Here is a 24,726-nt window from a genome sequence, read left to right on the forward strand (position 1 = left end):
ATTAAGAGATTTGAAAAATAAGTAGATCTAGCATTTCTTATAGCCGTTCTGTACTCAATCATTTTTTCTTTCCATGAAAGGCGAAAAACTTCTAGTTTTGTTTTCTTCCAACTACGTTCAGCTTTTCTCACAGCTCGTTTTAGAGCCCGAGTGTGCTCATCATACCACGGCGTTGGATTAGTTTCCTTAATCTTCTTTAGACGTAAAGGAGCGACTGCATCTAATGTGCTGGAAAAGAGAGAGCCAATAGTTTCTGTTGCAGCATCGAGTTCTTCTAAGTTGTCAGGTATACTAAGGCGATGAAACTGCTCGGGGAGATTATTTATAAAGAAATCTTTAGTGGTAGACGTGATGGTTTTACAATATTTATGGCTGGGTGGTGGTTTTGTAGCCTTGGCTAATTGTATTATACACGAGACTAAATAATGATCTGATATATCATCGCTCTGCTGTAGAATTTCAACAGCATCAATATCAATTCCATGCGACAGTATTAGATCTAGGGTATGATTACGACAATGAGTGGGTCCTGACACGTGTTGTCTAACTCCAATAGAGTTTAAAATGTCTGCAAATGCCAATCCAAATGCGTCTTTGTTATTATCTACATGGATATTAAAATCACCAACAACAAGGACTTTATCCGCAGCCAGTACTAACTCTGATAGAAAATCAGCAAATTCTTTGATAAAGTCAGTATGGTGCCCTGGTGGCCTGTATACAGTAGCCAGCACAAATGTCAACTTACATAATGTTATATAAAGCACCATCACTTCAAAGGAATTATATTTGAAATTCTTTTGAATGATTCTGAATATATTACTATAAATTACAGCAACACCTCCCCCTTTGCCTTTCTGTCGAGGATTGTGTCGATAATCATAACCTTGAGGACTAGATTCATTTAAAGTAATGTAATCGTCTGGTTTTAGCCAGGTTTCTGTCAAACACAGCAAGTCTAGTTTATTGTCTGTGATAATTTCATTTACAATAAGTGCTTTTGAAGAAATAGATCTAATATTCAGTAACCCAAGCTTTATCATTTGTTTATCTGACTTATCTGTGATTTTCATTTTTTGAACATCAATTAAATTTTTACCCTTAAAAGGTTTCGGAAATTTTTTGTATTTACTAGTTCGAGGTACAGACACAGTCTCTATGTGATAATATCTAGGTGTAAGTGTTTCTATGTGCTGTGAATTATCTGAGTTCTGTGACGTGAGGCGGCTAGCAGACGGTCGGTTTAGCCAGTTTGTCTGCGTCCTGATCTGGGCCCTGGTTTGTCATGTTTCAGCTCTAAGACTATTTGCCAAATTTCTAGATAGAAGAGCAGCACCATCCCGGGAGGGATGAATACCATCTCTTTTCAACAGGTCAGGTCTGCCCCAAAAGCTTTTCCAATTGTCTATGAAACCTATATTATTCTGCGGACACCACTTAGACAGCCAGCCATTGAGTGATGATAACCTGCTAACTATCTCATCACTCCGACGAACAGGAAGAGGGCCAGAACAAATTACTTCTGCTGACATTGAATTTGCGAGTTCACACACCTCTTTAATGTTAATTTTAGTGATCTCCGACTGGCGAAGTCGAACATCATTTGTGCCGACGTGGATAATGATTTTAGAATATTTACGTTTAGCATTAGCCAGCACTTTTAAATTTGCTTTGATGTCAGGTGCTCTGGCCCCCGGCAAACATGTGACTATGGTGGCTGGTGTCTCTATTTTCACGTTCCGTGTAATAGAATCGCCAATAACTAGGGCACTTTCAACAGGATTCTCAGTGGGTGCGTCACTGAGTGGGGAGAACCTGTTTGATGTTCTAATCGGAACGGAAGAGTGGTGTTTGTTCTTGCCACTATGCCGCCTCACAGTCACCCAGTTAGCCTGCTGCGTGGCTTCTACAACCGGAACCGAATGTGCAGTGTTTACTAGGCTAGTCGCATCCAAAGCAGTATCTAAGGCCCTTTCATTCTCACTATCCTCAATTAAAGTTTGGATGCGTGTCTCTAATTCTGAGATTCTCTCTGTCAGCCTGACAATATCCCTGCATTTAATGAACAATGGTTAAAGTTACTCGTCAGGCTACAGAAGAATACCAAAATCCGTTAAATTAGGTCTAATACATTGAGAGCCTCACCTTAACACAGGTCTGGGGTCAGCTTCCTTTGCTGTTCGAGTTAACATACTAAACATGAGTGGCATTTGCTCCACAGCGCCCCCACACTTTGATGCTCACGACAAGAATAGCATGTATAATTATCTTTATTGCAGTGAATTAGGTTTTAATCGCCATCATGCATGAATGAATGATATTTTTTTGCAATTTTACACATAATAATCCACGATGATCACATTACACAAAACTTGCACGTCAAATTGCATGTCAAAATAACACATTGTCGATATTTTTTGAGACCCCCCCCCCAAAATTTCACAAATCATGTTTTCAGAGGAGCCCATGTCTTATTGAGGGGAGCTGAGCTCCCCCTAGTTCCCCCATAGTTCGCATCCTGTATGTACATATTTATACGTCCACTAACAGAAAATGGCAATGCATTCCTTCTCTCGAGTGAGTCAATGTCTTTCTTTACAAGTGGGTCATAATTAGTTGGTATAATATTTTTATATTTGGGGTTATCTTAATTCCTAAATATGTAAAACCTTCAGGTGAGCAGACGAATTACCTACAGGTCAAAGAGTTTCTCCTTTCATCCCCATTCAATAACAGCAAGGCACTCCTATTGTTATTATTAACTTTGTAGCCCGAAAATTCTCGAAATGTTGTTAATATATTATTAAGAGCTTTAATAGAAGGTTCTAGATTTGTAAGAAATACCACAATATCATATGCAAACAAAGATAAGCGATGTTCCCTCTCACATATTGTAATGCCTTTTATTTCAGGACTACTCCGAATTGCCATTGCGAGGGGTTCTATTGCAAATAAAAATAAAAGAGGGGACAATGGACACCCTTGACGTGTACCTCTGAAATTTGGCTATTTGTTATTATTTCTGCATGTGGGTCACTATGAAGTAACCTAATCCATTTAACTCTCTTGTGTCGGAGGTATCGTGGCGATACCACCTCAGTTTTTTTCTTACCAGTGTGAGACTAAAACTACTCTGTCAATTTTGCACATACAATTAAGAGTTATAAACCATTTTAATCTGTGAAATATCTTCTTTTATTTGTGTACACTCAGAGTAAAAACAAAATGTTGTGCTTTTTGTAAAATAAAGAAAACTAACATGATGCGTGATCTGTCATCTCCCTCTGAACAAAGTCCAATCTGATAGTTCTCAGAAAATGAACTGTAACTTAGTGAATACTAATCACAAAAAATGAGACTTATGTCTAAAGAAACATTGAAATGTCAGGTTTTAAATCATGCAAGTCAAATCGAAAACAAAAATTCTCTGTTTATGTAATCTGTATGAAAAGAGACACATGCAGCCACGCCCACGGAGCGAGCGCTATTCAGATGCAAATTCTGAGGCAATACATGTATACATCATCTCAATCATGTATTTATTGTCTTGAAAAGTGTTCATCTGTATGTTATAAGCATGATCTCTATATAGCAATCTCTGGAAGCCTCTGTTAGTTCCTGGAATGTCACATGGCCTGTTCTTCTTTAGGGTAATTTGTGGACTAAGGGTGTACAGAGTGCCCTCCGTCTGCAAGTATGAATTGAAAACACAGTATCCAGCGGTCATAGTGATGACAAATAAATATTACTGTGTATAGAAAATTGACATAAACATATGAGAATCAATATTTCTCTAAATGTGCATGCTTTTAAGCTAAAAGGCTATATGAAATGCCATAGAGGTAACATAATTGTTACCTGTGTCACGTGTCGTATGCAATAGAGATGAAGCGTCAACGGAAATCCACAATGATGGGTATTTTAATGAAGAAACACAGAGCTGAAGCATATAAACACAATACAACATTAAGAACAGACAAGGAGTGAAGGGAGTGAGTCCATATATAAAGGCAGTGATGATGAATAAGTCCAGGTGTAGATGATGAGTGCTGAAGGGGAGATGACGAGGGAAGTGAGTGCAGGTGTGGAAACAGGAGGATCATGGGAAATGGAGTTCGGGAGACAAGGGATCTGTGACAGTACCTCCCCCTCCCGGTAGGCGCGTCCTCGCGCCGTAGATGTAACACCGGTCTCCAGGACGAGTCTCTGAGCCCAGACCGCCATGGCAGGTCTGGAGACGATGGCGGCCATGGCGGGTCTGGAGACGATGGCGGCCATGGCGGGTCCGGAGACGATGGCGGCCATGGCGGATCAGGGGCCGTGGGCGGCCATGGCGGGTCACGGGAAGCGGGACTTCAAAATTAGAACCATTTAAAAAGAGAATTAGATTTAGAGAATTGACTAAGGAGAAATTACAGGCCGGTTCGCTATAATGAATTACGTCCTTGTCCAGTCCCATCAGAAACACAGCATTAAGACTGGCATCAGGCCAGCTCACCAAATAAGAGACCTCCAAAAACTCCTCCACATACCTCTCCAACGGTCTGCCATAAACGGCATAGCCGGTCCTCCGCCTGGAGAGACTCTGGGTATACTGGAGTTAGGAAAATACCCATTTTTTCACTTGTGGATATCCAGCGGTTTAGGTCTGTTCTTCTGTCACGTGTCGTATGCAATAGAGATGAAGCGTGGATTTTATTTTGTTTTATTATGTTTGTGTGGCCAGCAGACGTCCGCGAGGGTCTGCCGGCATTACTTTCGTTTTGTTCTTTGTTTATTTTGAAATTAAAACTTTGTTTGAACGTTCGCCGGTTCCCGCCTCCTTCTTCCCGTATATACGAACTGTGTTACACACACATAGTTGCCAAAATGTCCATCATGTTGAGTATCTCACGTAAATACAGTCGGTTATGCTTTAAGTGGATGTAAACATTTGGGTGAAAACAGGATATGTATCCTACTGTATCTTGAAAAACAAGTTTATTTAATTTTTATCTCTATAGTATTTGTTGTATTGTTTGTAATTTGTTTGTAAATTTCTTTTTATATAACAACAATTATATATATATATATATATATATATATATATATATATATATATATATATATATAGGTAATTATGCCCTTTGAAGGTTATTGGACACTGTAAAGTTTTTGTTCTTTAAGTTTGTGACAAGCACATAAAAATTATCACTTTTTCATTTGAGTAATAATATAAAAAGCTGTCCTACATTCATTAGTCTCACTGTGTTATGCTTGGAAAACTGCAACATCACCAAAAAAAAAGAGAGAGAGCGAAAGAGAGAGATATTAATAAAGGTATAGGTATCGGTATCGGCGAGTACTAGAAAAAAGTATCGGTACTCATACTCGGTCCTTAAAAAATGGCATCGGTGCATCCCTAGTACAGATCCTTGCAACATGGGGCTGCATTATCATGCTGCAACATGGCACAACAATGGGCCTCAGGATCTTGTCACGGTATCTCTGTGCATTCAAAATGGCATCAATAAAATGCACCTTTGTTCATTGTCCATAACATACGCCTGCACATACCATAACCCCAACACCACCATGGGCCACTTGATCCACAACGTTGACATCAGCAAACCGCTCACCCACACAACACCATACAGACTGTCTGCCATCTGCCCTGTACAGTGAAAAACGGGATTCATCCATGAAGAGTCGAATGTGAACATTTGCCCACTCATGTCGGTTATGCAAGTATCATACATTTGAACACTAAACAGCGATTTAGTATTGATTTGTAAAACTTACCTTTGTCAGCATAGGTGTTTTATTACTGAGAAAACTGATGATTCTTTTCCAGATTGTCTTTGACTTTTTCCTATTGCTCCATTAACAGTTCCCCTTCCGGTTCAATTCTATCATTGCTCATTCCTACATATGTGTGTGACCTGCATGTATGTTATGTGTTTGTTAATTTAGTTATGAATTTGTGAGTTAGTTAATAAAGAATTGTGCACAATACATGTTTGGTTCTGACTCTGTCTGCTAATAAATTGCCTCTTAAGTGATTTAGATCCTGACTACATGCTCTGAGTAGTACGGTACAATAAGAATGTTGTTTTTCCATAACCTGGAAATGAACATTTCTTAGAATTAATAAACAATCAACACTGAGTGTCCACTGGACGAACAGGTTAATTCATTGTAACATTAATCTTAATGTAGCTACATCCAGTTAATCAGATTAACTGATTTAGATATTCATAATTAATCATAATTAATCAATCATAATGAGTTATGAATAATTATTAATATTTCTCCTTTTAGTTAATTCGCTACAAATCATAAATCCTTATGATTAATTATGATATATGTCAACCCAAGAGGGAATTATGCACATATATTGTGAATTAATTACAATGGATTATAATCAATTACATATATGATTGCTAGCTTAATAGTTGTTTTAGAAAAACTATCCTACTTTGTCCAGCAAAACATTGGTTTTCTCACAGACTATTATAAAAAGAATGTTATTCTCTGGCCACAAGAATAACTTCCTATTATAGCATCAAAGCATAAAGCAGTGTTGCCGGATCGAAAACGTAGAAGTGACCTGGTTTTCTGAATGAGCAGCAGAACAATCGAGCATGAATATTATGTGTTTAATATATGAAAACTACTAATACAGAGGTTATACATCTAAATATACACAAAGGATATACATATATACAAAAGCAAAAGTAAAGACAGGAAAAGAGAGAAGACAAGTAGTAAAACTTACAGACAGTCCATGAGAGCCAGCAAATAATCAGTATCACTTGGTTAGGTCGTATGACTTATCGCAACTAAGATAGAGAAGCGGTACTTGCATGAGTTTGCGTGCTGAGTTTCGGTTCAGTGCGGCTGCAGTTCGTTGGCTTTTTCTGTTTCCGCAGGAAGATTTGAACTGAGAACTTGAAAGTTTGTTTTGCTGGAGATGGTCGTCCTGAAAGAAGATGAGTGCGTGATGGAAGCGCGGTCAACGAGACGTCCGAGAGAGACGTGCACGAGATGGCGAGGGACAGTTGGGACAATCGATAGATGAAAGACAAAGGAAAATTGCGTGTTGTTGTCTTTTATGGAAAAACACACCTCCTTGGTTGAAATAGCCAATGGTAAGGGTGCAATTTTGGCGGGCAAACCTCATCCAAGATGGCGCCGTTGTGTGTGGCCTGCCGTCTGCTCCCCTCTGTGTCTCTTAGTTTGTCTATTTTATTGTGTTTTTGGTTTTTATTTCGAGCAGTTTCACCGCTTATAGTATATGACCGTCAAACACTTTTAAATTTGCAAATCTCTACGGATGCCTTATTTAACCAAAGTCAGAGAGGCTCAAATCATTCTCCCCCTCCCTGGCTGGCGTCCCTACCTTCAAGTTTACGCCGAACTCCGTGCTCCTTGCCTGTGAAAAGACGACGGAAAAGACGGGGGAAACGAGGAGGCGTAGCTGTCAAGATCAAATTCCTTCTGGCAGCAAAAAGAGAGTTTAGACCTTGTTTGGTCATCCCAAATCATGATGTGGATTATGGACGCTTTGTTGTATGGCGTCCATCGGATCCTGTCTGTTCCTGGATTATACCAGCTTTACCTGCTGCCTCTGCTCAGCTGCCCCGGCCCCGGCCCCGTTCGCCTCGTCTTCGTCGTGGCGGTGTGCGTGTGCAGAATCTCCGCTTGCTGTGTCGGACTACACAGGCGGCGGGGGATGGCCCGGTGCGGGTAAGAATGGCTTTAGTCAATGCAAGATCAGCTGTAAATAAGACTTTTATCCTTAATGACTTCTTCACTTCACGTTCTCTGGATTTTCTATTTGTTACGGAAACCTGGTTCACTGCTGGGGATGTGAGTCCGTTTTCCGAATTGTTACCAAGCAACTGCACATTTTTAAATTCCCCACGAACTGTGAGAAGGGGAGGAGGATTGGCGACTATTTTTAAAGAGAACTTTTCTTGTCGTTCTCTAAAGACAGATGCGTATAATAGCTTTGAACTTCAACTCCTGGTTCTGGGTTCTGTCAATCCATTGGTGATTGCACTGATTTATCGACCCCCAAAACCTCATAAAGATTTCCTTGTTGATTTTTCTGAGTTTTTAAGTGGTATTATTACTAATTTTGATAGGTTTTTAATCCTTGGAGATTTTAATGTTCATGTGTGCTGTCCCTCTAATTTGTTGGCCAAGGACTTCATTAGCCTTATAGACTCATTTGATCTGGTTCAACTGGTGAAAAGTCCCACTCATTCACATGGTCATACACTTGATCTTGTGTTGTCTCGTGGTTTTTCAGTACTGGACATTAAAGTTGGAGATTGTCCAAAATTGTCCAAAATTTTGGAGAAAGTGGTTTTTCATCAGCTGCAGATATTTTTGAATGACAATAAGATTTTTGATGTTTTTCAATCAGGTTTTAGAAAGTTTAATTCTACAGAGACAGCACTTGTAAAAGTTTTAAATGATATTTTAGTGGCCACTGACTCAGGTGACTCTGTTGTGCTGGTATTATTAGATTTAAGTGCAGCATTTGATACAGTGGACCATGAGGTCTTGCTTACTCGTTTAGAACAAGTTGTGGGCATTAGAGGAACTGCATTAAGTTGGTTTCAGTCACATCTTAAAAATAGAAGCTTTTCAATCAATATTGGTCGTTATTATTCTGGAGCAGTCCCCCTGACCTGTGGGGTCCCCCAAGGCTCTATTTTGGCCCCTTTATTGTTTTCATTATATATGCTTCCTTTAGCCTCTATTTTTGAAAAGCATGGCTTGTACTATCACTGCTATGCAGATGATACTCAACTTTACTTGCCTTTGAAGCATAGAAATGGTGTTGACTCCCTTAGTGCCTGCCTTTCTGACGTCAAAGCCTGGATGTCTTTGAATTTCTTAAATCTAAACGAGAGTAAAACGGAGATCATTGTGTTTGGATCTTCTGAAGTCCCAAACATTTCTCATGGAAATTCTGGTGTTTTATCCTGTTCAGTAAAATCAGGTGTAAAAAAACTTGGGTGTCTTTTTTGACAGTGCACTTAAATTTGATAGACAAATAAATTCAGTTGTTAAATCTAGTTTTTACCACTTAAGAATGTTGGCTAAAGTAAAGACCTTTCTTTCTTTTAAGCACTTTGAAATTGCAATTCATGCTTTTATTTCCTCTAGGATTGACTATTGTAATTCCCTATATTTGGGAATAAACAGTTCCTTAATTTCTAGACTACAAATGGTCCAAAATGCGGCTGCACATCTTTTAACCGGTGTTCGTAAACACGAACATATTACTCCTGTGTTAATGTCGTTACATTGGCTCCCAGTACGCTTTAGAATTGACTTCAAAGTGCTTTTGCTTGTTTTTAAATGTTTAAATGGCCTCGCTCCCCTTTATCTCTCAGATCTGTTATATGAATATCGTCCAGAAAGAACTCTTAGGTCCGCCAACCAGAGTCTGTTAACGGTTCCAAAGTCTAGATTAAAATCTAGGGGTGATCGAGCTTTTGCCATAGCCGCACCTAAACTTTGGAACACGTTACCAATCCACATTAGAACTGCACCAACATTGCATATTTTCAAATCAAAGTTAAAAACGTATTATTTCACTAAGGCCTTTGACTATGACTTATGATGTTGTTTTTTTTCTGATGTTTGTTGGTTTGTATACATGTTCATGTATCATTGTGCAGCACATTGGTCAACTGTAGTTGTTTTTAATTGTGCTTTATAAATAAATTGAGACTTGAGACTTGAGACTTTTCTTTGTCTTGTCTTGCGGCTCGATTTGTATAATTTATGAAGTGTTAGATCAGAGTACATTTTTCTTCGAAGTACCATTAAAAATAGAACAATGCATTTTACAGTAATGTGACATACATTGTTGAATAAGGCAAAAAGAGAGCTTTACAAAGCAACCAAACTTGTCAGGTGGCAAATACACAAAAAGGGAGATACAGTTTATACTCTGATTTATCGTTTAGAATGACACTAACGCAACTACAGTCATAACTAAGCTTATACACTAGGGATACATACATGATACAGACAGCGACGGGTAGACTTTGGCACAGTCATATTATGTACATACAATCTTCATGCGTGTTTGTGTGTGTCTGTGTGACTCTCTGTGTGTGTGTGTGTGTGGTGTGTGTTGGGGCTTGGCATGTGGCCGCATGGTCCTTAACCCACATGGGTGATTCTTTTGAAGTCCCCAGAGCTGGGGACTGGGGTTCTCTGGTTAGCTTCTGATAGGGCCACAAAGATGCCAAAGTCCCAGTCTCTCCTAGACTGGCCGGAGCCGATTCATGATTTACATGCACAGTTCAGGAGGCTAAAAGCATTCTGAAAATCGTTTGGAAGCAGACCGAAACCCATCTTTTCAGCGGTCCCAGTCCGCTTGTTTGTTGTGCACCAGGATTGTGATGGCAGCGTTCACATATGTTCAAATGAACCGCACTAACAGAGCAATTGCACCAGGGTTAGTTTTTAATTGAACCAAACATGCCAAGTGTGAACGCTCCCTAAAACACATAACCTGACCTTGGGATTGTGTCCTACAAGTCCTTGTGAATTTCAGAGTCACTTACTGCTCAAAAGTTAGAAAATAATGGTCAATCTACTCATTGCCTTTGAACTGCCTTTCCAGATCAAATCTACTCAAACCTGCCATGTGACTCCATTTATGTTACTGACAGATGTTGGATCATCAAGTGTTTTCCTAGAAAGTTCACATATGGTGTAAGAGTCAAACACTAGAACTTATAGCTCTAACATGATATAATGAATATGAGAAGAATGAAGCTGATGCTGGGAAAGTGCTGGATTGAGGAGAGTTACTAAAGATCAACAAGAGCTGCTCAAATCTGACAGTAGTGCAGGTTATAGGCTGAAGTGTGGAGGTGATGAGCTTTGATTTCTGTTTTCTGTAGAGTTTCCAGTCTCTCTCAGCTCCTCCTGAATCTACAGACGTAAATGACGATCCCTTCAGTTCTCTCTCCTCTTTCGATGGCGTGAGAGAATCTGTCCGTCAGCTGAGAGACAAACTGGAGGATTTCTGCAAAGAGGAGCTCAAGAAGATCTCTGACAGAGGTAAAGTCCTGGAGATTCATCTGCTCTCAGAAATGATCCTCCATCATCTCATATCATGTAGAAGATCATATTAGAAATGTCTTAGGAACGGATGCAGGGATCATTTTCTCTTGACATGATAATCACACTCTTCATGTCTGTTGATTTCCACAGTCTCTTTCACCAACATTGTTCCCAGAACCAGGAATGACTTCCTACAATGTAAGTGATTAAGAAAACAAGCAGAAAAACTCACTGAGTGTGTTCATGTTCTTCCTGTGGAAGGAGAAAGAAAACATGACAGAAGAGTTTTATAGTTGATCATGTAAATGATGATTTGTACAGGATATCTGGTAAACTGTACTGAGACACTGCTGATATATTGAACATGAAGAGTTCAGATACATTAAAAGATCAGATTCATAATTCCTGATTCTGATGTGTTTTATCTCCATCAGATTCCCATCAGTTCACTCTGGATCCAAACACAGTAAATAATAACCTCCATCTGTCTGTGAGAAACAGAGTGATTACTTACACTAACACAGTCCAGCCGTATCCTGATCATCCACACAGATTTGATAAATACCTTGAGGTGTTGTGTAGAGAGAGTGTGTGTGATCGACGCTGTTACTGGGAGATTGAGTGCAGTGGTGAATGTGTGTATGGTGTGTATGTAGCAGTTTCATATAAGAGCATCAGCAGGAAGGGAGAGGGTAATAAGTGTCGGTTTGGACATAATGATCAGTCCTGGAGTTTGATCTGCTATTCCTCCAGTTACTCATTCTGGCACAATAACATAGAGACTGTTCTCCCTGTAGAACCCATCAGCAGGAGAATAGGAGTGTATGTGGATCACAGTGCAGGAACTCTGTCCTTCTACAGCGTCTCTGGAGACACAATGATCCTCATCCACACAGTCCAGACCACATTCACTCAACCGCTCTATCCTGGGTTTAGTGTTTATAAAGGATCAGTGAAATTGTGTTGATGAATCAGAATAGACTGTAGAGAGATTCTACCCATAATGCTTTGAGCTCATGATAAATCAGTAACAGTGAGATGTTATAGAGTCTCTTATTTTCTCTTCATTACATTAATACTACAGCTGAACTTCTGTCAGTGAAATAACATGTCAGAATAAATGTGTGTAATGAATCCTCATATAGACAGTAAGATCAGTGTGTGTTTGATGATCAGTGATCAGTGTGTGTGAGTTATGATGAGTGACGGTGCGTATCTGTGCTTTTATCAAACTCTGTGTTGATGGAAATCAGGAAAATTGAAGCAGATCTGCTAATCTTTGTTTTGTTAAGATTCCTGAATCATCTGAAGGCCATGATGTTCTGCAAATTATGTACTTTATAGGCCAACAGAAATTTCAGGGGTGGTCGTGTGGTGATATGTCTCCTCTAATTTAATCTTAGAATTAATTACACCTTGATGTGTAAGCTGGTGTCCTGTCTGATAGCTTTAGCGATCACACAATTATCTTTTGTACATGAAAAAAATTATAATTCTGAAATCACTTCCTATAGTAATAAAAATCAGATAACATAAGAAGATGAATTCAGAGTTATTCATTAATGATTCAATTTGAATATGTATCAGTTAATCCCCAATGTTCAGGATGCTTGGGACTTTTTATATTCTTAGTTTACTCGAGTAGTTGATAAACATGCTCCATGGAAAATATCAAAGGGCAAGGAAAAACACTTACCTTGGATAAATAAAACAAAACATTTTGAAACATTATAAACACTTCCCCTCACTCCACAACAAATCCTTTAAATTTAATGGTGTTCAGGAACAGAACAAGAATGAAAAATAAGTAGTGTTGGGGATAAACAGTTTAGGACCCTTGAGACCAGATATTTTGAATAAAGACCCAGAGTCAAAGTTGAAAAAAATAATTAATAAATTGAAGAAAAATTTAATGAAGAATAGTTTGCAGTTTTATCAGCAGAAGCCAGCTTCAGGTCGCACAAGGAGTTTGTAGGCCGCTCTGCGTACATTCACATTTTCAGACCAATTATACTCTAACAGAGTCTACTAAATATGTCATTACTAAGGTAAAAATGATTCTGATTGGTTAAGAGAAGATAGACAAGATTAGAAATTTTCCACACATGGACAGATAGTAAGAAGCATATCTCCCTTCATCACGGTGATGACGAGGGGGACCCTGGATTTAGGTACCGGATGTCCTTTTGGGGTCATGACATGACGTCTGCTGGTCTAGCAGAGTTCTAGTTGTCCACCAATAACAAAGGGACCTGCACAGAACACTTAGCGCACATACACAGATACACATGATTCACAGCTTCTTCGAGGCTGAAGTTGATCTGAGCTCTGCTCTGAGCAGGAAACTTTCCCCAAAACATACTGATAACGTTCTTTTCTCTCAGTGAGAGGTACAGAGGAAAATAGATCCTTTAACATACATTGAAGAAGTCATTTAAATAATTTAACAGAAATATAAATGTAGATTAATAAAAATATAAATTGAAGCAGCAGTGGTTTCCAGAATCCACCCCTTCAGTAGCTATAAATTATATATTGAAATATAAAATAAAACACAAAGTAGGCTAAAGTGGCTTTCATTTATAAACAACATTCAAACACAGTGACACAAGTCAGCCCCGGGCCCATATGCAAAAACATTTTTACGGGCCCCCATCGGTTGTGCGGGGGGTGTGGGGGCCCCTATTATGAATAAGATATTATCAAATCAACATGCAGACAAAAAAAAAAATTCTAGAAATGACAACAACAGAACTACAGTACTAGATGCGTTTCTCCATCATTTTGACTTTGCATTGATCTATTTCAAAAATGTCAAAAAACGGCTTTTCAACACAGTCTACATTTGAATTTTACTGATTTGACTCTGGCTCTGGAATTTCAGAATGAGCATAGCATCATTTCAGATGTGATGAGTCCGAAGATTATTCCAGTTATGTATTAATTATTCTGTCACAGACTTTTTTAATGTTTTATTCCTAATAAATTCCTTGTCAAAATATTTTTTCCATCACGTTTTATGTGCATTTTATTTTGTTGAATAAAGAGTATCCATTCCACCCCAGTGATGGGTTACATTTATTCACATCTTGTGCAGTAGCCTATCTTAAAATATGCACACATAGTTGTTTTTTGAGAAAACCAATATGACTCATTTAAAATGATGTACTAATTCGCCCGGGCAGGCCCATATGCATGCATGTGCATACCTTGCATTCCCAGACGTTACGCCACTGTTCAAACATCAAGCCAAAATGAATTTATTTAAAATGAAATTGAAATGACATTGGGCTCACCTCTCTCATTCTGCAAGAATCCAAATATGTTTCCATATTAGCCATGTAACATTTGGTTGCTAAACTGTAATCCATTATGTAAACAAGGCTTTGTATTTCACTCGTTCCAATATCCTTGTAAAACAGCATCCTTCACATGTGTAAAAATGTGTTTGGTTGGGCACTGGGCTGATTTTACAGTGGACCATTTAATTTGAGCAGTGTAACTTTTGGTTGACTGCATTTTAGATTGATGATGAATGGCTTAAATGTAAAGTTAGCAATGCTGGAATGATATGTTGTGTGTGCACACACGTGAGGCGCCTGCGCAATCAGTTGGATTTAATAAAGATATAAAGAAAACTGCAATGTTTTAGAGTGTCATAAAAATGAGTGTAGGGCATCGCTCGACAGAACTTACCAATGACTTTATCAATGAACAACGTGATCGAACAAAGCTTCATTTGACAAAGGATTAATTCGCTGACCCCAGAATCCCCAGGGGCACTGGATAGCTCCTAATTCCAGCTAGTCAGCATTAAGAGAAGTGGTAACATGACTTAAGAACAGAGAATATCTGTTCTGTGGCCTTCCTGATCACATTAAATTTATAGACGCTCACAAAACCCTTTTGTATCAAACAACCGGAACAGGAAACACTAATTAAACGGACCTGAAAAGAACAACAGATCCACACAGACATCCTCCTCATTAGGAGTCCGTTTTGACCCGGTCACTTGTGACTCTGGTCGCTGTTCAATGACTCTATGCTTACAGACTAAATTTTGAATCTCAAATGGACAATCATTGAGAGATCATTTTAAACTATATTCAGAATAATACATCCCTTGTGAAAAAGAAGTGCACTTAATTGTATTGAAAGTGTACTTTTTGTGTACTTCAAGTCTTAAAAGTATACTTTTTAAAAAGTGCACTTGCAGATAATATAATATAATTAAAATTAAAGGCCACTTAATTGTACTTAAAAAGAATATACTTTAATGACAATATTTATTAACACACTTAAGTGCACTTTTTAAAAATGAACTTTGTAATAATGTCTAATTAAGTTGTACTTAAAGAAATTACACTTTAATGACAATATTTATTAACATGCTTAAGTGCACTTTTTAAAAATGCACTGTAATAATGTCAAATTAAGTTTTACTTACAGAAAGTACACTTTAATGACAATATTTATTAACATGCTTAAGTGCACTTTTTAAAAATGCACTTTGTAATAATGTCAAATTAAGTTTTACTTACAGAAAGTACACTTTAATGACAATATTTCTAAATATGCTAAAGTGCACTTTTTAAAAATGCACTTTTTAATGATCTCTAATTAAGTTTTACTTAAAGAAAGTACACTTTAATGACAATATTTATTAACATGCTTAAGTGCACTTTTAAAAAATGCACTTTGTATTAATGTCTAATTAAGTTGTACTTAAAGAAAGTACACTTTAATGACAATATTTACTAACACGCTTAGGTGCACATTTTAAAAATGCATTTTGGAACAATGTCTAATTAAGTTTTACTTAAAGAAAGTACAATTTCAAGACAATATTTCTAAACACACTTAAGTGCACTTTTTTAAAAATGCACTTAATTTTTACTTAATTATGTCTTTATAGTGTTTTACATAAGTACACTTATTTTGATGTATTGACTAATATGCTAAAGCACATGAAAAAATAATTTATTTTAATTTCAATTTAAGTGTTGTCCAAAATGACATTTGTTAATGTATTTAGTCTTTAATATATAGTATACTGTGTGCATTAATACACCTGAAATGTATTTTTCTTTTGAATTTCAATACACTTGCTTATACAGTATAATCCAGTACTTATTGTTGAAATTTTTATCACTAGCTCCTGCTCTAAACTCAATTAGTGTCAGTTTTCTACATAATATTTGACATAAATGTCATTTGTGGAGTGCTAAATTTGTGATACTTAATGCAATAGTGCTGTACTTTACATATGTGTCTAATAATTTTAATATCATTATGTTGTTCTAAGTCGAATAAACATATTTAATTGCATTAGTTGCAAGCAAAGGTTTAACAAATCTAAACAAAATTAATTTGAATTCATATTCAGTTAAAATACATTAATAATTTTAATCAGACTAAACTGTAAAAATGATTGACTTTTAGTTAGGTGAATGAGTCAAGTTCCCTAAACATACAGTCAAACTACAACAGTGAACTAGAAAAACTTCAATTTGAACAGAAATTAAATCATGCACATAGCCTATAAACTTTTTGTTTAATGCGCATGCGCCAAAATACTACGTCATGACGGCGCACTACTTCACCAGAGTTTGGAAAATGCACTTTCAGCCATCTTTCTGTGATCGCGATGCGCGAGGCAACTCTGCTGATCAAAGAAGAAGAAAACAAAGGAGTGCACGTTTGGATGACTACAGATGAGACGTTATGTACTACAAATAAAGAAGCAAGTAAGTATCTTGATATATGCTCTCTTCATTTTTATTTTTTCACCGTAACATAGCAGTTCTTATTGCCATTAGAGTGTAACTTGTTTAGTTTAATCGCAATATGGAGGGGAATTAATCATGTTTACTATATTTTTTTTAATGATTGCATTATAATAATTTCTTATATATAAATGTGATCGCGTGTGTGGGCGTGTTTAAAGAATTTGGTTGCTGAAAATATTTTAATTGAACTCTGACTTTTTAAATCATTTTAAATGACTTAAGGTTAAATTTGCAGAACTAAATTCAAAGATCTGATCTTGTAACATTCAAAGACATTTACATTTAATCCATCTAAACGCTATTATAACCACCAGTAATGTTCAATATATCACCCCCTCTAGAAATATTGCTTATAATCTATTTTTCTTTTTGCATTTGAAAAGTGAGGTGTTCAGTTACTGTTTGTGTTTGTAATATGTAATATTTTTGTGCTTATCTAGTTATTCATTTTGTAGGATCAGTACAGATCTGTCAATGGAGATACAGTGCAAGCTGTGTGGAATCAAAGACCCATATTGATGAGGTGATGTTACAAGTTTTGCCATTAATTCAGCCAGCACACCCTGATCACACATTACAAGCTAAAACACTGCCATCAACTATCCTTTTAGCTTTTAAATGCTTTGAATCTTTTCTATTTGCAAGTAATACATTCTCACATGTGCACTTACAAAACCCCATCTCATCATTATATATTTATAATGATATTATATCATTATTTTCAATATATTCTGTGTGAACGCCCGCTCAATTTGCTTGGGTCTTGGGTTATTTATCTGTATTTGTGTTAGGGGTGTAACGATACGCTCAGGTCACGATACGATACGTATCTCGATACGGAGTTCACGATACGATACGTATCACGATATTTTGAACAAAATGAAACTGAAATTCAAACAAGATTTATTAAAAAAACATGAACAAATTTCAATATTTTTCCTTGTTGTACATACAAGATCACATTTCAATAAAATAAATAAATATAAAATGTTAATAAAAACCTTCTGTATTCAAATTAACAGTTGAATAGGGCTGTCTGTCACTGAAATTTTTTTTTAAATTTAACATGAACTTAGAATTATGAATAGGGGCCGTTCACATATCGCGTCTAAAAACGCGTGGAAGGCGCGGCTGCACCGCTTCTCCTTCTTTCCAAAGCGCTTGCGCTCCCGTGGCGTCGGTCGTTGCTATGCAACCATGAACTGAGCTCTCCAAGAGGATCAGGATGTTTCTGCAAAGGATAAATGATTTCTAGCCCTTGCATTAGTTTTACTACGAGATATATTGATGGAGATAAGATATAAAAACCACCATGTACAGCTATGATCATCTGTTCGGCTGAGCTTTTGATGTTTTGTTACGGAAAGGCCATAGCTGATCGGTTGATTCTTGTCACACGACCTGCGGTGCGCTTGCTGCATTCTGAGAAGTTGAGAATTGCATGCGCGTCGATCCCATTATGAGCGCGCCTGCCGCGCGGCTACATTTGAAAATAATAACTGAATTGCACGCGGAAAAGACGCAATATGTGAACGGCCCCACAGAACTTCTTAAAGCAAAGCATCGCAAGCGTCTTTTGCTTTTCTGTGAGCACAGCTGTTGCTGTGCACTGCGGTGAAAGAAAGCCACGACTTTTCTCACGCGACCATGCAAGAGACTGACATGAGAAACGTTTAAACCTGCTTGCAAGATTCAATGTGTGCCCGAAACACTTACTGAACTAGAGAGCTGATTGAGACACACCATCTACGATAAATCGTTACACCCCTAATACTTATAGTAATTTAAAAATGTGGTAGCATTGGATCTGGACAGGAAGGATAACTCTGGGAGTTGGAAGGGGTGTGTCGCGATTCTGCCTTCTCACATCGCGATACAGGTTCGTGGACCTGCGTATCGCGATTTCGGTTTCATATCGCATAGCGTTACAGCCCTAATGTGTGTAATTGATAAAGTTATGTTTAATTCCCTGTAAAGTAGGAATAATAACATTTATAAAAATGTTCTCTATGTTTAAAGGCCAGTGTCAGTGAAGATGGTGTGGTCACTGAAATCCTGGTGTTTGTGGGAAATGTGAAGGAGCTTCTCCCAGGATTCGACTACAGTGTTGTCCTGATGACTGAGGTAATTCATCTTAGGTGATGCAGTTGCAGTCAAAAGTTTACTTACACCTTGCAGAATGAACTGCTTCATCAGGGAAGTACTAAATAAAAAGACAACATGCAAATTTTTATGATACCTTTTATTGTTAAAATTATTTTGCGAATACTGCAGGGTGTTAGGGTGATTTGCCTACAGTGGTTTAGGCTGCAGGATGGCCGAATGACTAAAGAAACGTTATCAGACAAGAAACCCACTGCCACCTTTACCAACAACGGAAATAAGTGCAGTTATAATAGCAAAATATGTGGGAGATCATTGCACATCAAAGTTAATACCTAATCAAAACTATAGCACATAATTTATAATTGAAATAGTTTAATAATATTTGGTTTAGGACTGCACGATATTGGCAAAAAAAAAAAATTCTGCAATATATATTGCGATATGAAAAAAATTCACCAGATGACTTAAATAGCTCTATTTGAAAAGAAGTAATCATTCTAGGAGGATTGGGTTGATTTTGTAGGTGAGTGAATGCACATAGAAAATAATGAACAAATTATAAGCATAGATAAATATAGAACAAAGATACAAATGAAATAAATAGTGCTTTATATTTTATATTTTTATTCAGTAGGGCTGGGTATTGACAATGTTCACGATTCGATTAGATTTCTATTCACAAGCTTGCAATTCGATTTCGATTCAATATCGTTTATTTTGGATGTATATCAGATACAGTTAATGACAAATTTTCTTGAGGAAAAAAATCTCTCAAATAATGCTATAAACTAGACGAGGGAGTCACTTGGTACTATATTACTATAATATGGAAGGTTAAAATTAACTTATTTACATACAAACACTTAAATTACAATAAATAGTTTTTTTTATAATAAAGTTATAATACTAACTTTAGAATTACATAATCATATTTCTACTCCAATTTGTTTTTTGAAATATAAACATTTAAATCATGGCTGTCATAAATAATTTATTCAAACATGCATTAAATACATAGATTAATTATAAATAAAATAAAAATTTAAAATAAAATTATAATGAATATGTAACGTGGTGCATATAATTAGCAGAATGCTCCTCTCTATAGCTGACTAATGAGTTTATACTGAATATGATTTTTCTGAAGTAAATGTGACATTACATGACATTGTTTACAAGCTGTTTCATTGACGTCTTTCCACGCGTTGAAACACTGATCTGAGCGATTAAATGTGACATGTTATGGATCAGTTGTACTGTATCTTGTAACATACCTTCAGATGTTCATTCATATTTATTTCACACTGTAACTGGTATTAAAGTGGAGGAGATGATCGTTACACAGTACACATCTTGGCTTCAATCACTATCAGCAACTCTTTGCCTTTAGGAATACCAAATGGGTCTAGGAGGGTGGTGGAAAAGGACATCAAATGTCTTTGTTCATTTTTGATTATTTTCAAACCTACAAAGGTGTATATAAACTTTGGAGTGCAACTATATCTCTATATCTATTGCTTTCATTTAATTGAGCCAATTATAATAATGGACTGACTCTGTTTACAAACAATTGTTTTCCTTCTGTTTATCTTTTTCCTCAAGGTATTTTTTTCCCTGCCTCTTTGGAACATGTCCATTTATGCATACTGTGTAGAGATGGTGTGCAGCTTAATGGACATTTGAGGTTTTCTGCTGATGGAGAGCTTCTGGGACATTGACATAAACAGCACTTTTTCCTACAACTTCAAAAAAGTTGGTGATAGACAATTTTGGTTTCTTGTTTTTGTGCCTTTGGAATTTGTCAAGTTTTTTGTTTTGTTTTGTTTTGTTTTTCTTTTCAAAATTACATTCACTGTAATGCTGGAGAAAGATTTTAGAAGAAACCTTTTGGTCCTGTTTAATGTTCGATGCTAGTACAGGTTTCAGAGCTTATAAGTAACTAGGTTCGATAACACTTTACAATAAGGTCTCATTTGTTAACATCAATTAATATATTAGACAACATGATCTAACTATGTGCATTAACTTTTTACAGTATTTATTCATCTTTTGTTAACATTAGGTAATAAAAAATATAGTTTTTTCAAGTTAGTTAATAAAATGTATAGTCATTGTTCATGTTAGTTTACAGTGCATTATCTATTAACATATGCATGATTAAAATCAAAAGTTACATAAGTAAATGTTAAAATGAATATTAACCAGGATTAATAAATGCTTTGAAGTATTTTTCATTCATAGTTCATGTTAACTAAAATAGTTAACTAATAAAAAGTTATTGTAAAGTGTTACCCAAAGTTTTGAATCTTTTCTTTTCTTTACATTTTGTTTGTATACATTTTTGTTTGTATCTTATTTATCATCTTATAGATCATACCGAATGATTTTATCTGAAAATGTAAAAATGCAGAAAGTGATGGGTAGGTTTTAGGTACCTTTGTATGTGAGGGAGAAAATGATAGTGCATATAAGCCTCTCTGTCCTGTAAGGCCTGATTTTCCTGCTAAACAAAAACTGAGATCAAGCGTCCTGCAATAAAGTAATAAAACTTTAATCTGGAAAGAAGATCTCAAAGAAGTAGCAATGGACAATGCCTCACCCTAACCCCAAAAGGACAACGCCTCCCCCACAACACACACACACACACACACACACACACACACACACACACACACACACACACACACCTCCCCTTCCTCTGGCTCAAGTCACTGAAAGTTATTCAAAACATATAATGTAACTTGTGTATCTATTGTTTTTCCCTTTCATGTTTGGTATCATTTAAATTGTCTCAGTGCGATTGGTTAGATGGTCTCAATTTCACAGCAGTCACTAGTATCATGAAGAAGATTGAAAACTAAGGAAAATTCTGTCCTTTTTTGGGTGGTGCCTTTTGTGAAAACCCACTCCTCTCCCCCAAAACAGGTGTTGGTGTAGTAAATATTTATGATCCTTTCTGTTCTGGTCTGTATATAAGGTAAAGAGCAAAGCAGTCAGGGGGGATCTTCTGCAGGCCCCAACAGAGATGGGTGAATGTCTGAGGACATTCACCCATCCCTGTGTATATATGCATTTCTTTGAGTAATCGATATTATGCATTTATCATTTCTGAATTGGCTTCTAATTGTCTAATTGTAATGTAATTGGCATCATATATTTTTACTTGAAAAATAAAATGTTATATTTAAATAATTGAAGACATAAGGTAATCAGAATAATCGAATATCTAAATTAATACATAACAAATGATTAATTTCTAATTGGAAACACAACCTAAGTGTAAGAATCATTTGAAATTGGAGTCAGATTAAGCGAGTGAAATTAAGTGAACTTAATAGAGATGCTGAAAAGGCATACACGCGTTAACCTTCCCCGTCCTGTGGGAAACCGTCATTGGGCCCATTAGGCGGGCCTTACAGTCCTCCAGACTCTTTCTATATGAGAGTTAAAGTGTTGTAATTGTTTGTGTTTGTATAGTGTTTCTTGGGTTTTTCTTGTGCATCAACAAAAAGGTTTTTGTGCATTTGTTTTAGAGATTATTTTGTCAGTAAATGTAGAGGGTTTCAATTTGCATTTGTGTTGATTGTAATATTTTGAAATATACTAAATTGTAACTTCATTATTATATGTAACTACAAATAATGTAATAACAAATGTAAATAATGTAATTACAAATGTATTAAATGATATAACATTGTACATGTAAATTACATTGAAGTATATTTTAGTTCACATTAATTGCTTGTCAGTACATTCGGAAGTATACTTTTACCATATTTCAAAGTACATAAAAAATTGTATTAAAGTCGCACTTAAGTAGTTTAAAAAAAATCACTCAGAAATTCAACTTATTGCATTTAATATGAACTTAATCTGTGATATATTTAAAATTAATTACAAATAGAATGCACTTAAGCGCTGAAAACATTACATTTAATTCACACTTAAGTGTATTTATAACTGATATTAAAATATTTTATTTCACATTAATTGCTTGTCAGTACATTAAGCAGTGCACTTCAACTATATTTTAAACATACTAGACATAATTGTGAAGGTTATCATAAAGTTGTATTAAAGTACCACTTAAGTTGTTCAAAAAAATCACTCAAAAGTTCAACTTATTGCATTTAATATGAACTTAATCTGTGATACATTTGAAATTAATTACAAATAGAATGCACTTAAGCAATGAAAACATTACATTTAATTCACACTTAAGTGTGTTCTTTTTAAGTATATTATTTGTGCAATAAGTACACTTTATAAAAGTATACTAAAGTGCACCTTTTTTTCACAAGGGATGCCATGATGTAATTACTAACATGTCTATTCAATGTATTCAATATGTGGGTTTTCTTCAAATGCATTATTGTAATCATTGATTTATTAGGTCAGTCTAGTAATATGTGTGTAAAAAGTGTGTCATGTTTGAGTTCTAAATACAGGATTTATAATTATCTTTAATTCTGTGTGCATGAAACATTGAAATTCGATATCAGGAAGATATTAGGAAACTTTATAAAGTTGTTAATAAAACAGGAGAATGTTACACGGATATCACGTGATGTAATCAATAGACAATAGACGGGGCGTGTCTAAGCTCCGTAGCAACGTCTTATTGGAGGATAGCATCTGAAGGATGGAGCCAACTTGCTCCTTTAAAACAATGCTGTCCAAAACAAGCTAGTAGTTGAAGCACCGATACTTTGACCATGGTTGAACTTTACATCTAAAGCGCCACAGCTGCTTTCATCCACAAGCCGAAATCCAGAACTCCGAAACACTCCGTGAACTATCTGACCAAAGTCTCCAAAGAAGAGAGCCGCTCAAGCCAGACTCTCAGAACAGCGCGTTTCACCAGCCGGCAACCTCCTTCAAAGCTTCCACGCAACCCAACGCCGGTGTTACAAAATATTCGGTTCCTGAAATATTCTGTTCCACTGGGTGGCGCTTACGCGAATATTCATGATATCCTTCTATTGTGGGCGCGTCCTTGAGAGAACGCGCAAGCGAATGGAACTGAATGGAACTTCTCAAATCGAATCGGTTTAATGGATTATTTCGAAAAGGTAATAAAATATTCAGTGTTAAGCAACAGTTCACATGTTCAAAGCAATGCATAGTTTGTGTAATATGATAAATCGTCAGAGCTATTTTGCCTGATTGAGTATAGGACAGGCATTCAGACAGTTAACGTAATGATACATCAGAGCAAACATGAGCGAATAACCTTGTTTTAAACTGATGTGTTTTCTGTTTAGCTTTTTTATTTGTGAGGCTTTAAAAAGTTTTTGAATAGTTTGCTTCCTTTGTTGTAATTCTGTGACTACAGGCTACTGCATAGTGTTGACAACTTGAAACAAACCTCTACAAATGTATCTGTGGCCTAATAAAAAGCTATAGCCTGGTGTGAATATTCTGCCATCCTTAATTTCTTGATTATTTTGATATTTTCAGTGTTTATCATAGGGCTGGATGATTATGGCCTAAAATCAAAACCTCGATTAATTGAACATTTTACCTCGATTACGATTAATGAACGATTAGGCCTATTTTATTTCTGATTTTTTATTTTTTTTTTGCCCTCATAGTTCCCTGACAAGTTTGGTACTGTAAATAGCCTATGATTGACTATTAAGGTGGGATATTTTTTTTCCTGTTGAAAGAGTGATCTGACATCATAGCTCACTATCAGCAGTTATTTTATCTATGGTTTGTAACATTTCTTACAGGTTTCTGCTCGTTG

At 36.4% G+C, this 24,726-nt stretch overlaps 1 protein-coding gene across 2 annotated transcripts in view; it reads left to right on the forward strand.

Moving 5' to 3' along the window:
- Nucleotides 1-24,438, forward strand: part of LOC137024712 (E3 ubiquitin-protein ligase TRIM16-like) — a 56,441-nt gene extending 32,003 nt beyond the window's left edge. The window contains exons 4-8 of one of the 2 annotated variants that reach the window (XM_067392546.1): nucleotides 10,920-11,079; nucleotides 11,233-11,280; nucleotides 11,517-17,394; nucleotides 18,891-18,995; nucleotides 20,580-24,436. In XM_067392546.1, the coding sequence (XP_067248647.1) occupies nucleotides 10,920-11,079; nucleotides 11,233-11,280; nucleotides 11,517-12,049 (741 nt within the window). In that variant the 3' untranslated portion in view covers nucleotides 12,050-17,394; nucleotides 18,891-18,995; nucleotides 20,580-24,436. Of the gene's footprint in view, nucleotides 1-10,919; nucleotides 11,080-11,232; nucleotides 11,281-11,516; nucleotides 18,996-20,579 lie in introns of both variants that reach the window. The other variant, XM_067392545.1, reaches the window with a different exon arrangement.
- The last annotated feature ends 288 nt before the right edge of the window (nucleotides 24,439-24,726 follow it).

The sequence above is a fragment of the Chanodichthys erythropterus genome, chromosome 8, assembly GCF_024489055.1.
Source record: "Chanodichthys erythropterus isolate Z2021 chromosome 8, ASM2448905v1, whole genome shotgun sequence".
In the NCBI taxonomy this organism is placed as follows: domain Eukaryota; kingdom Metazoa; phylum Chordata; class Actinopteri; order Cypriniformes; family Xenocyprididae; genus Chanodichthys; species Chanodichthys erythropterus.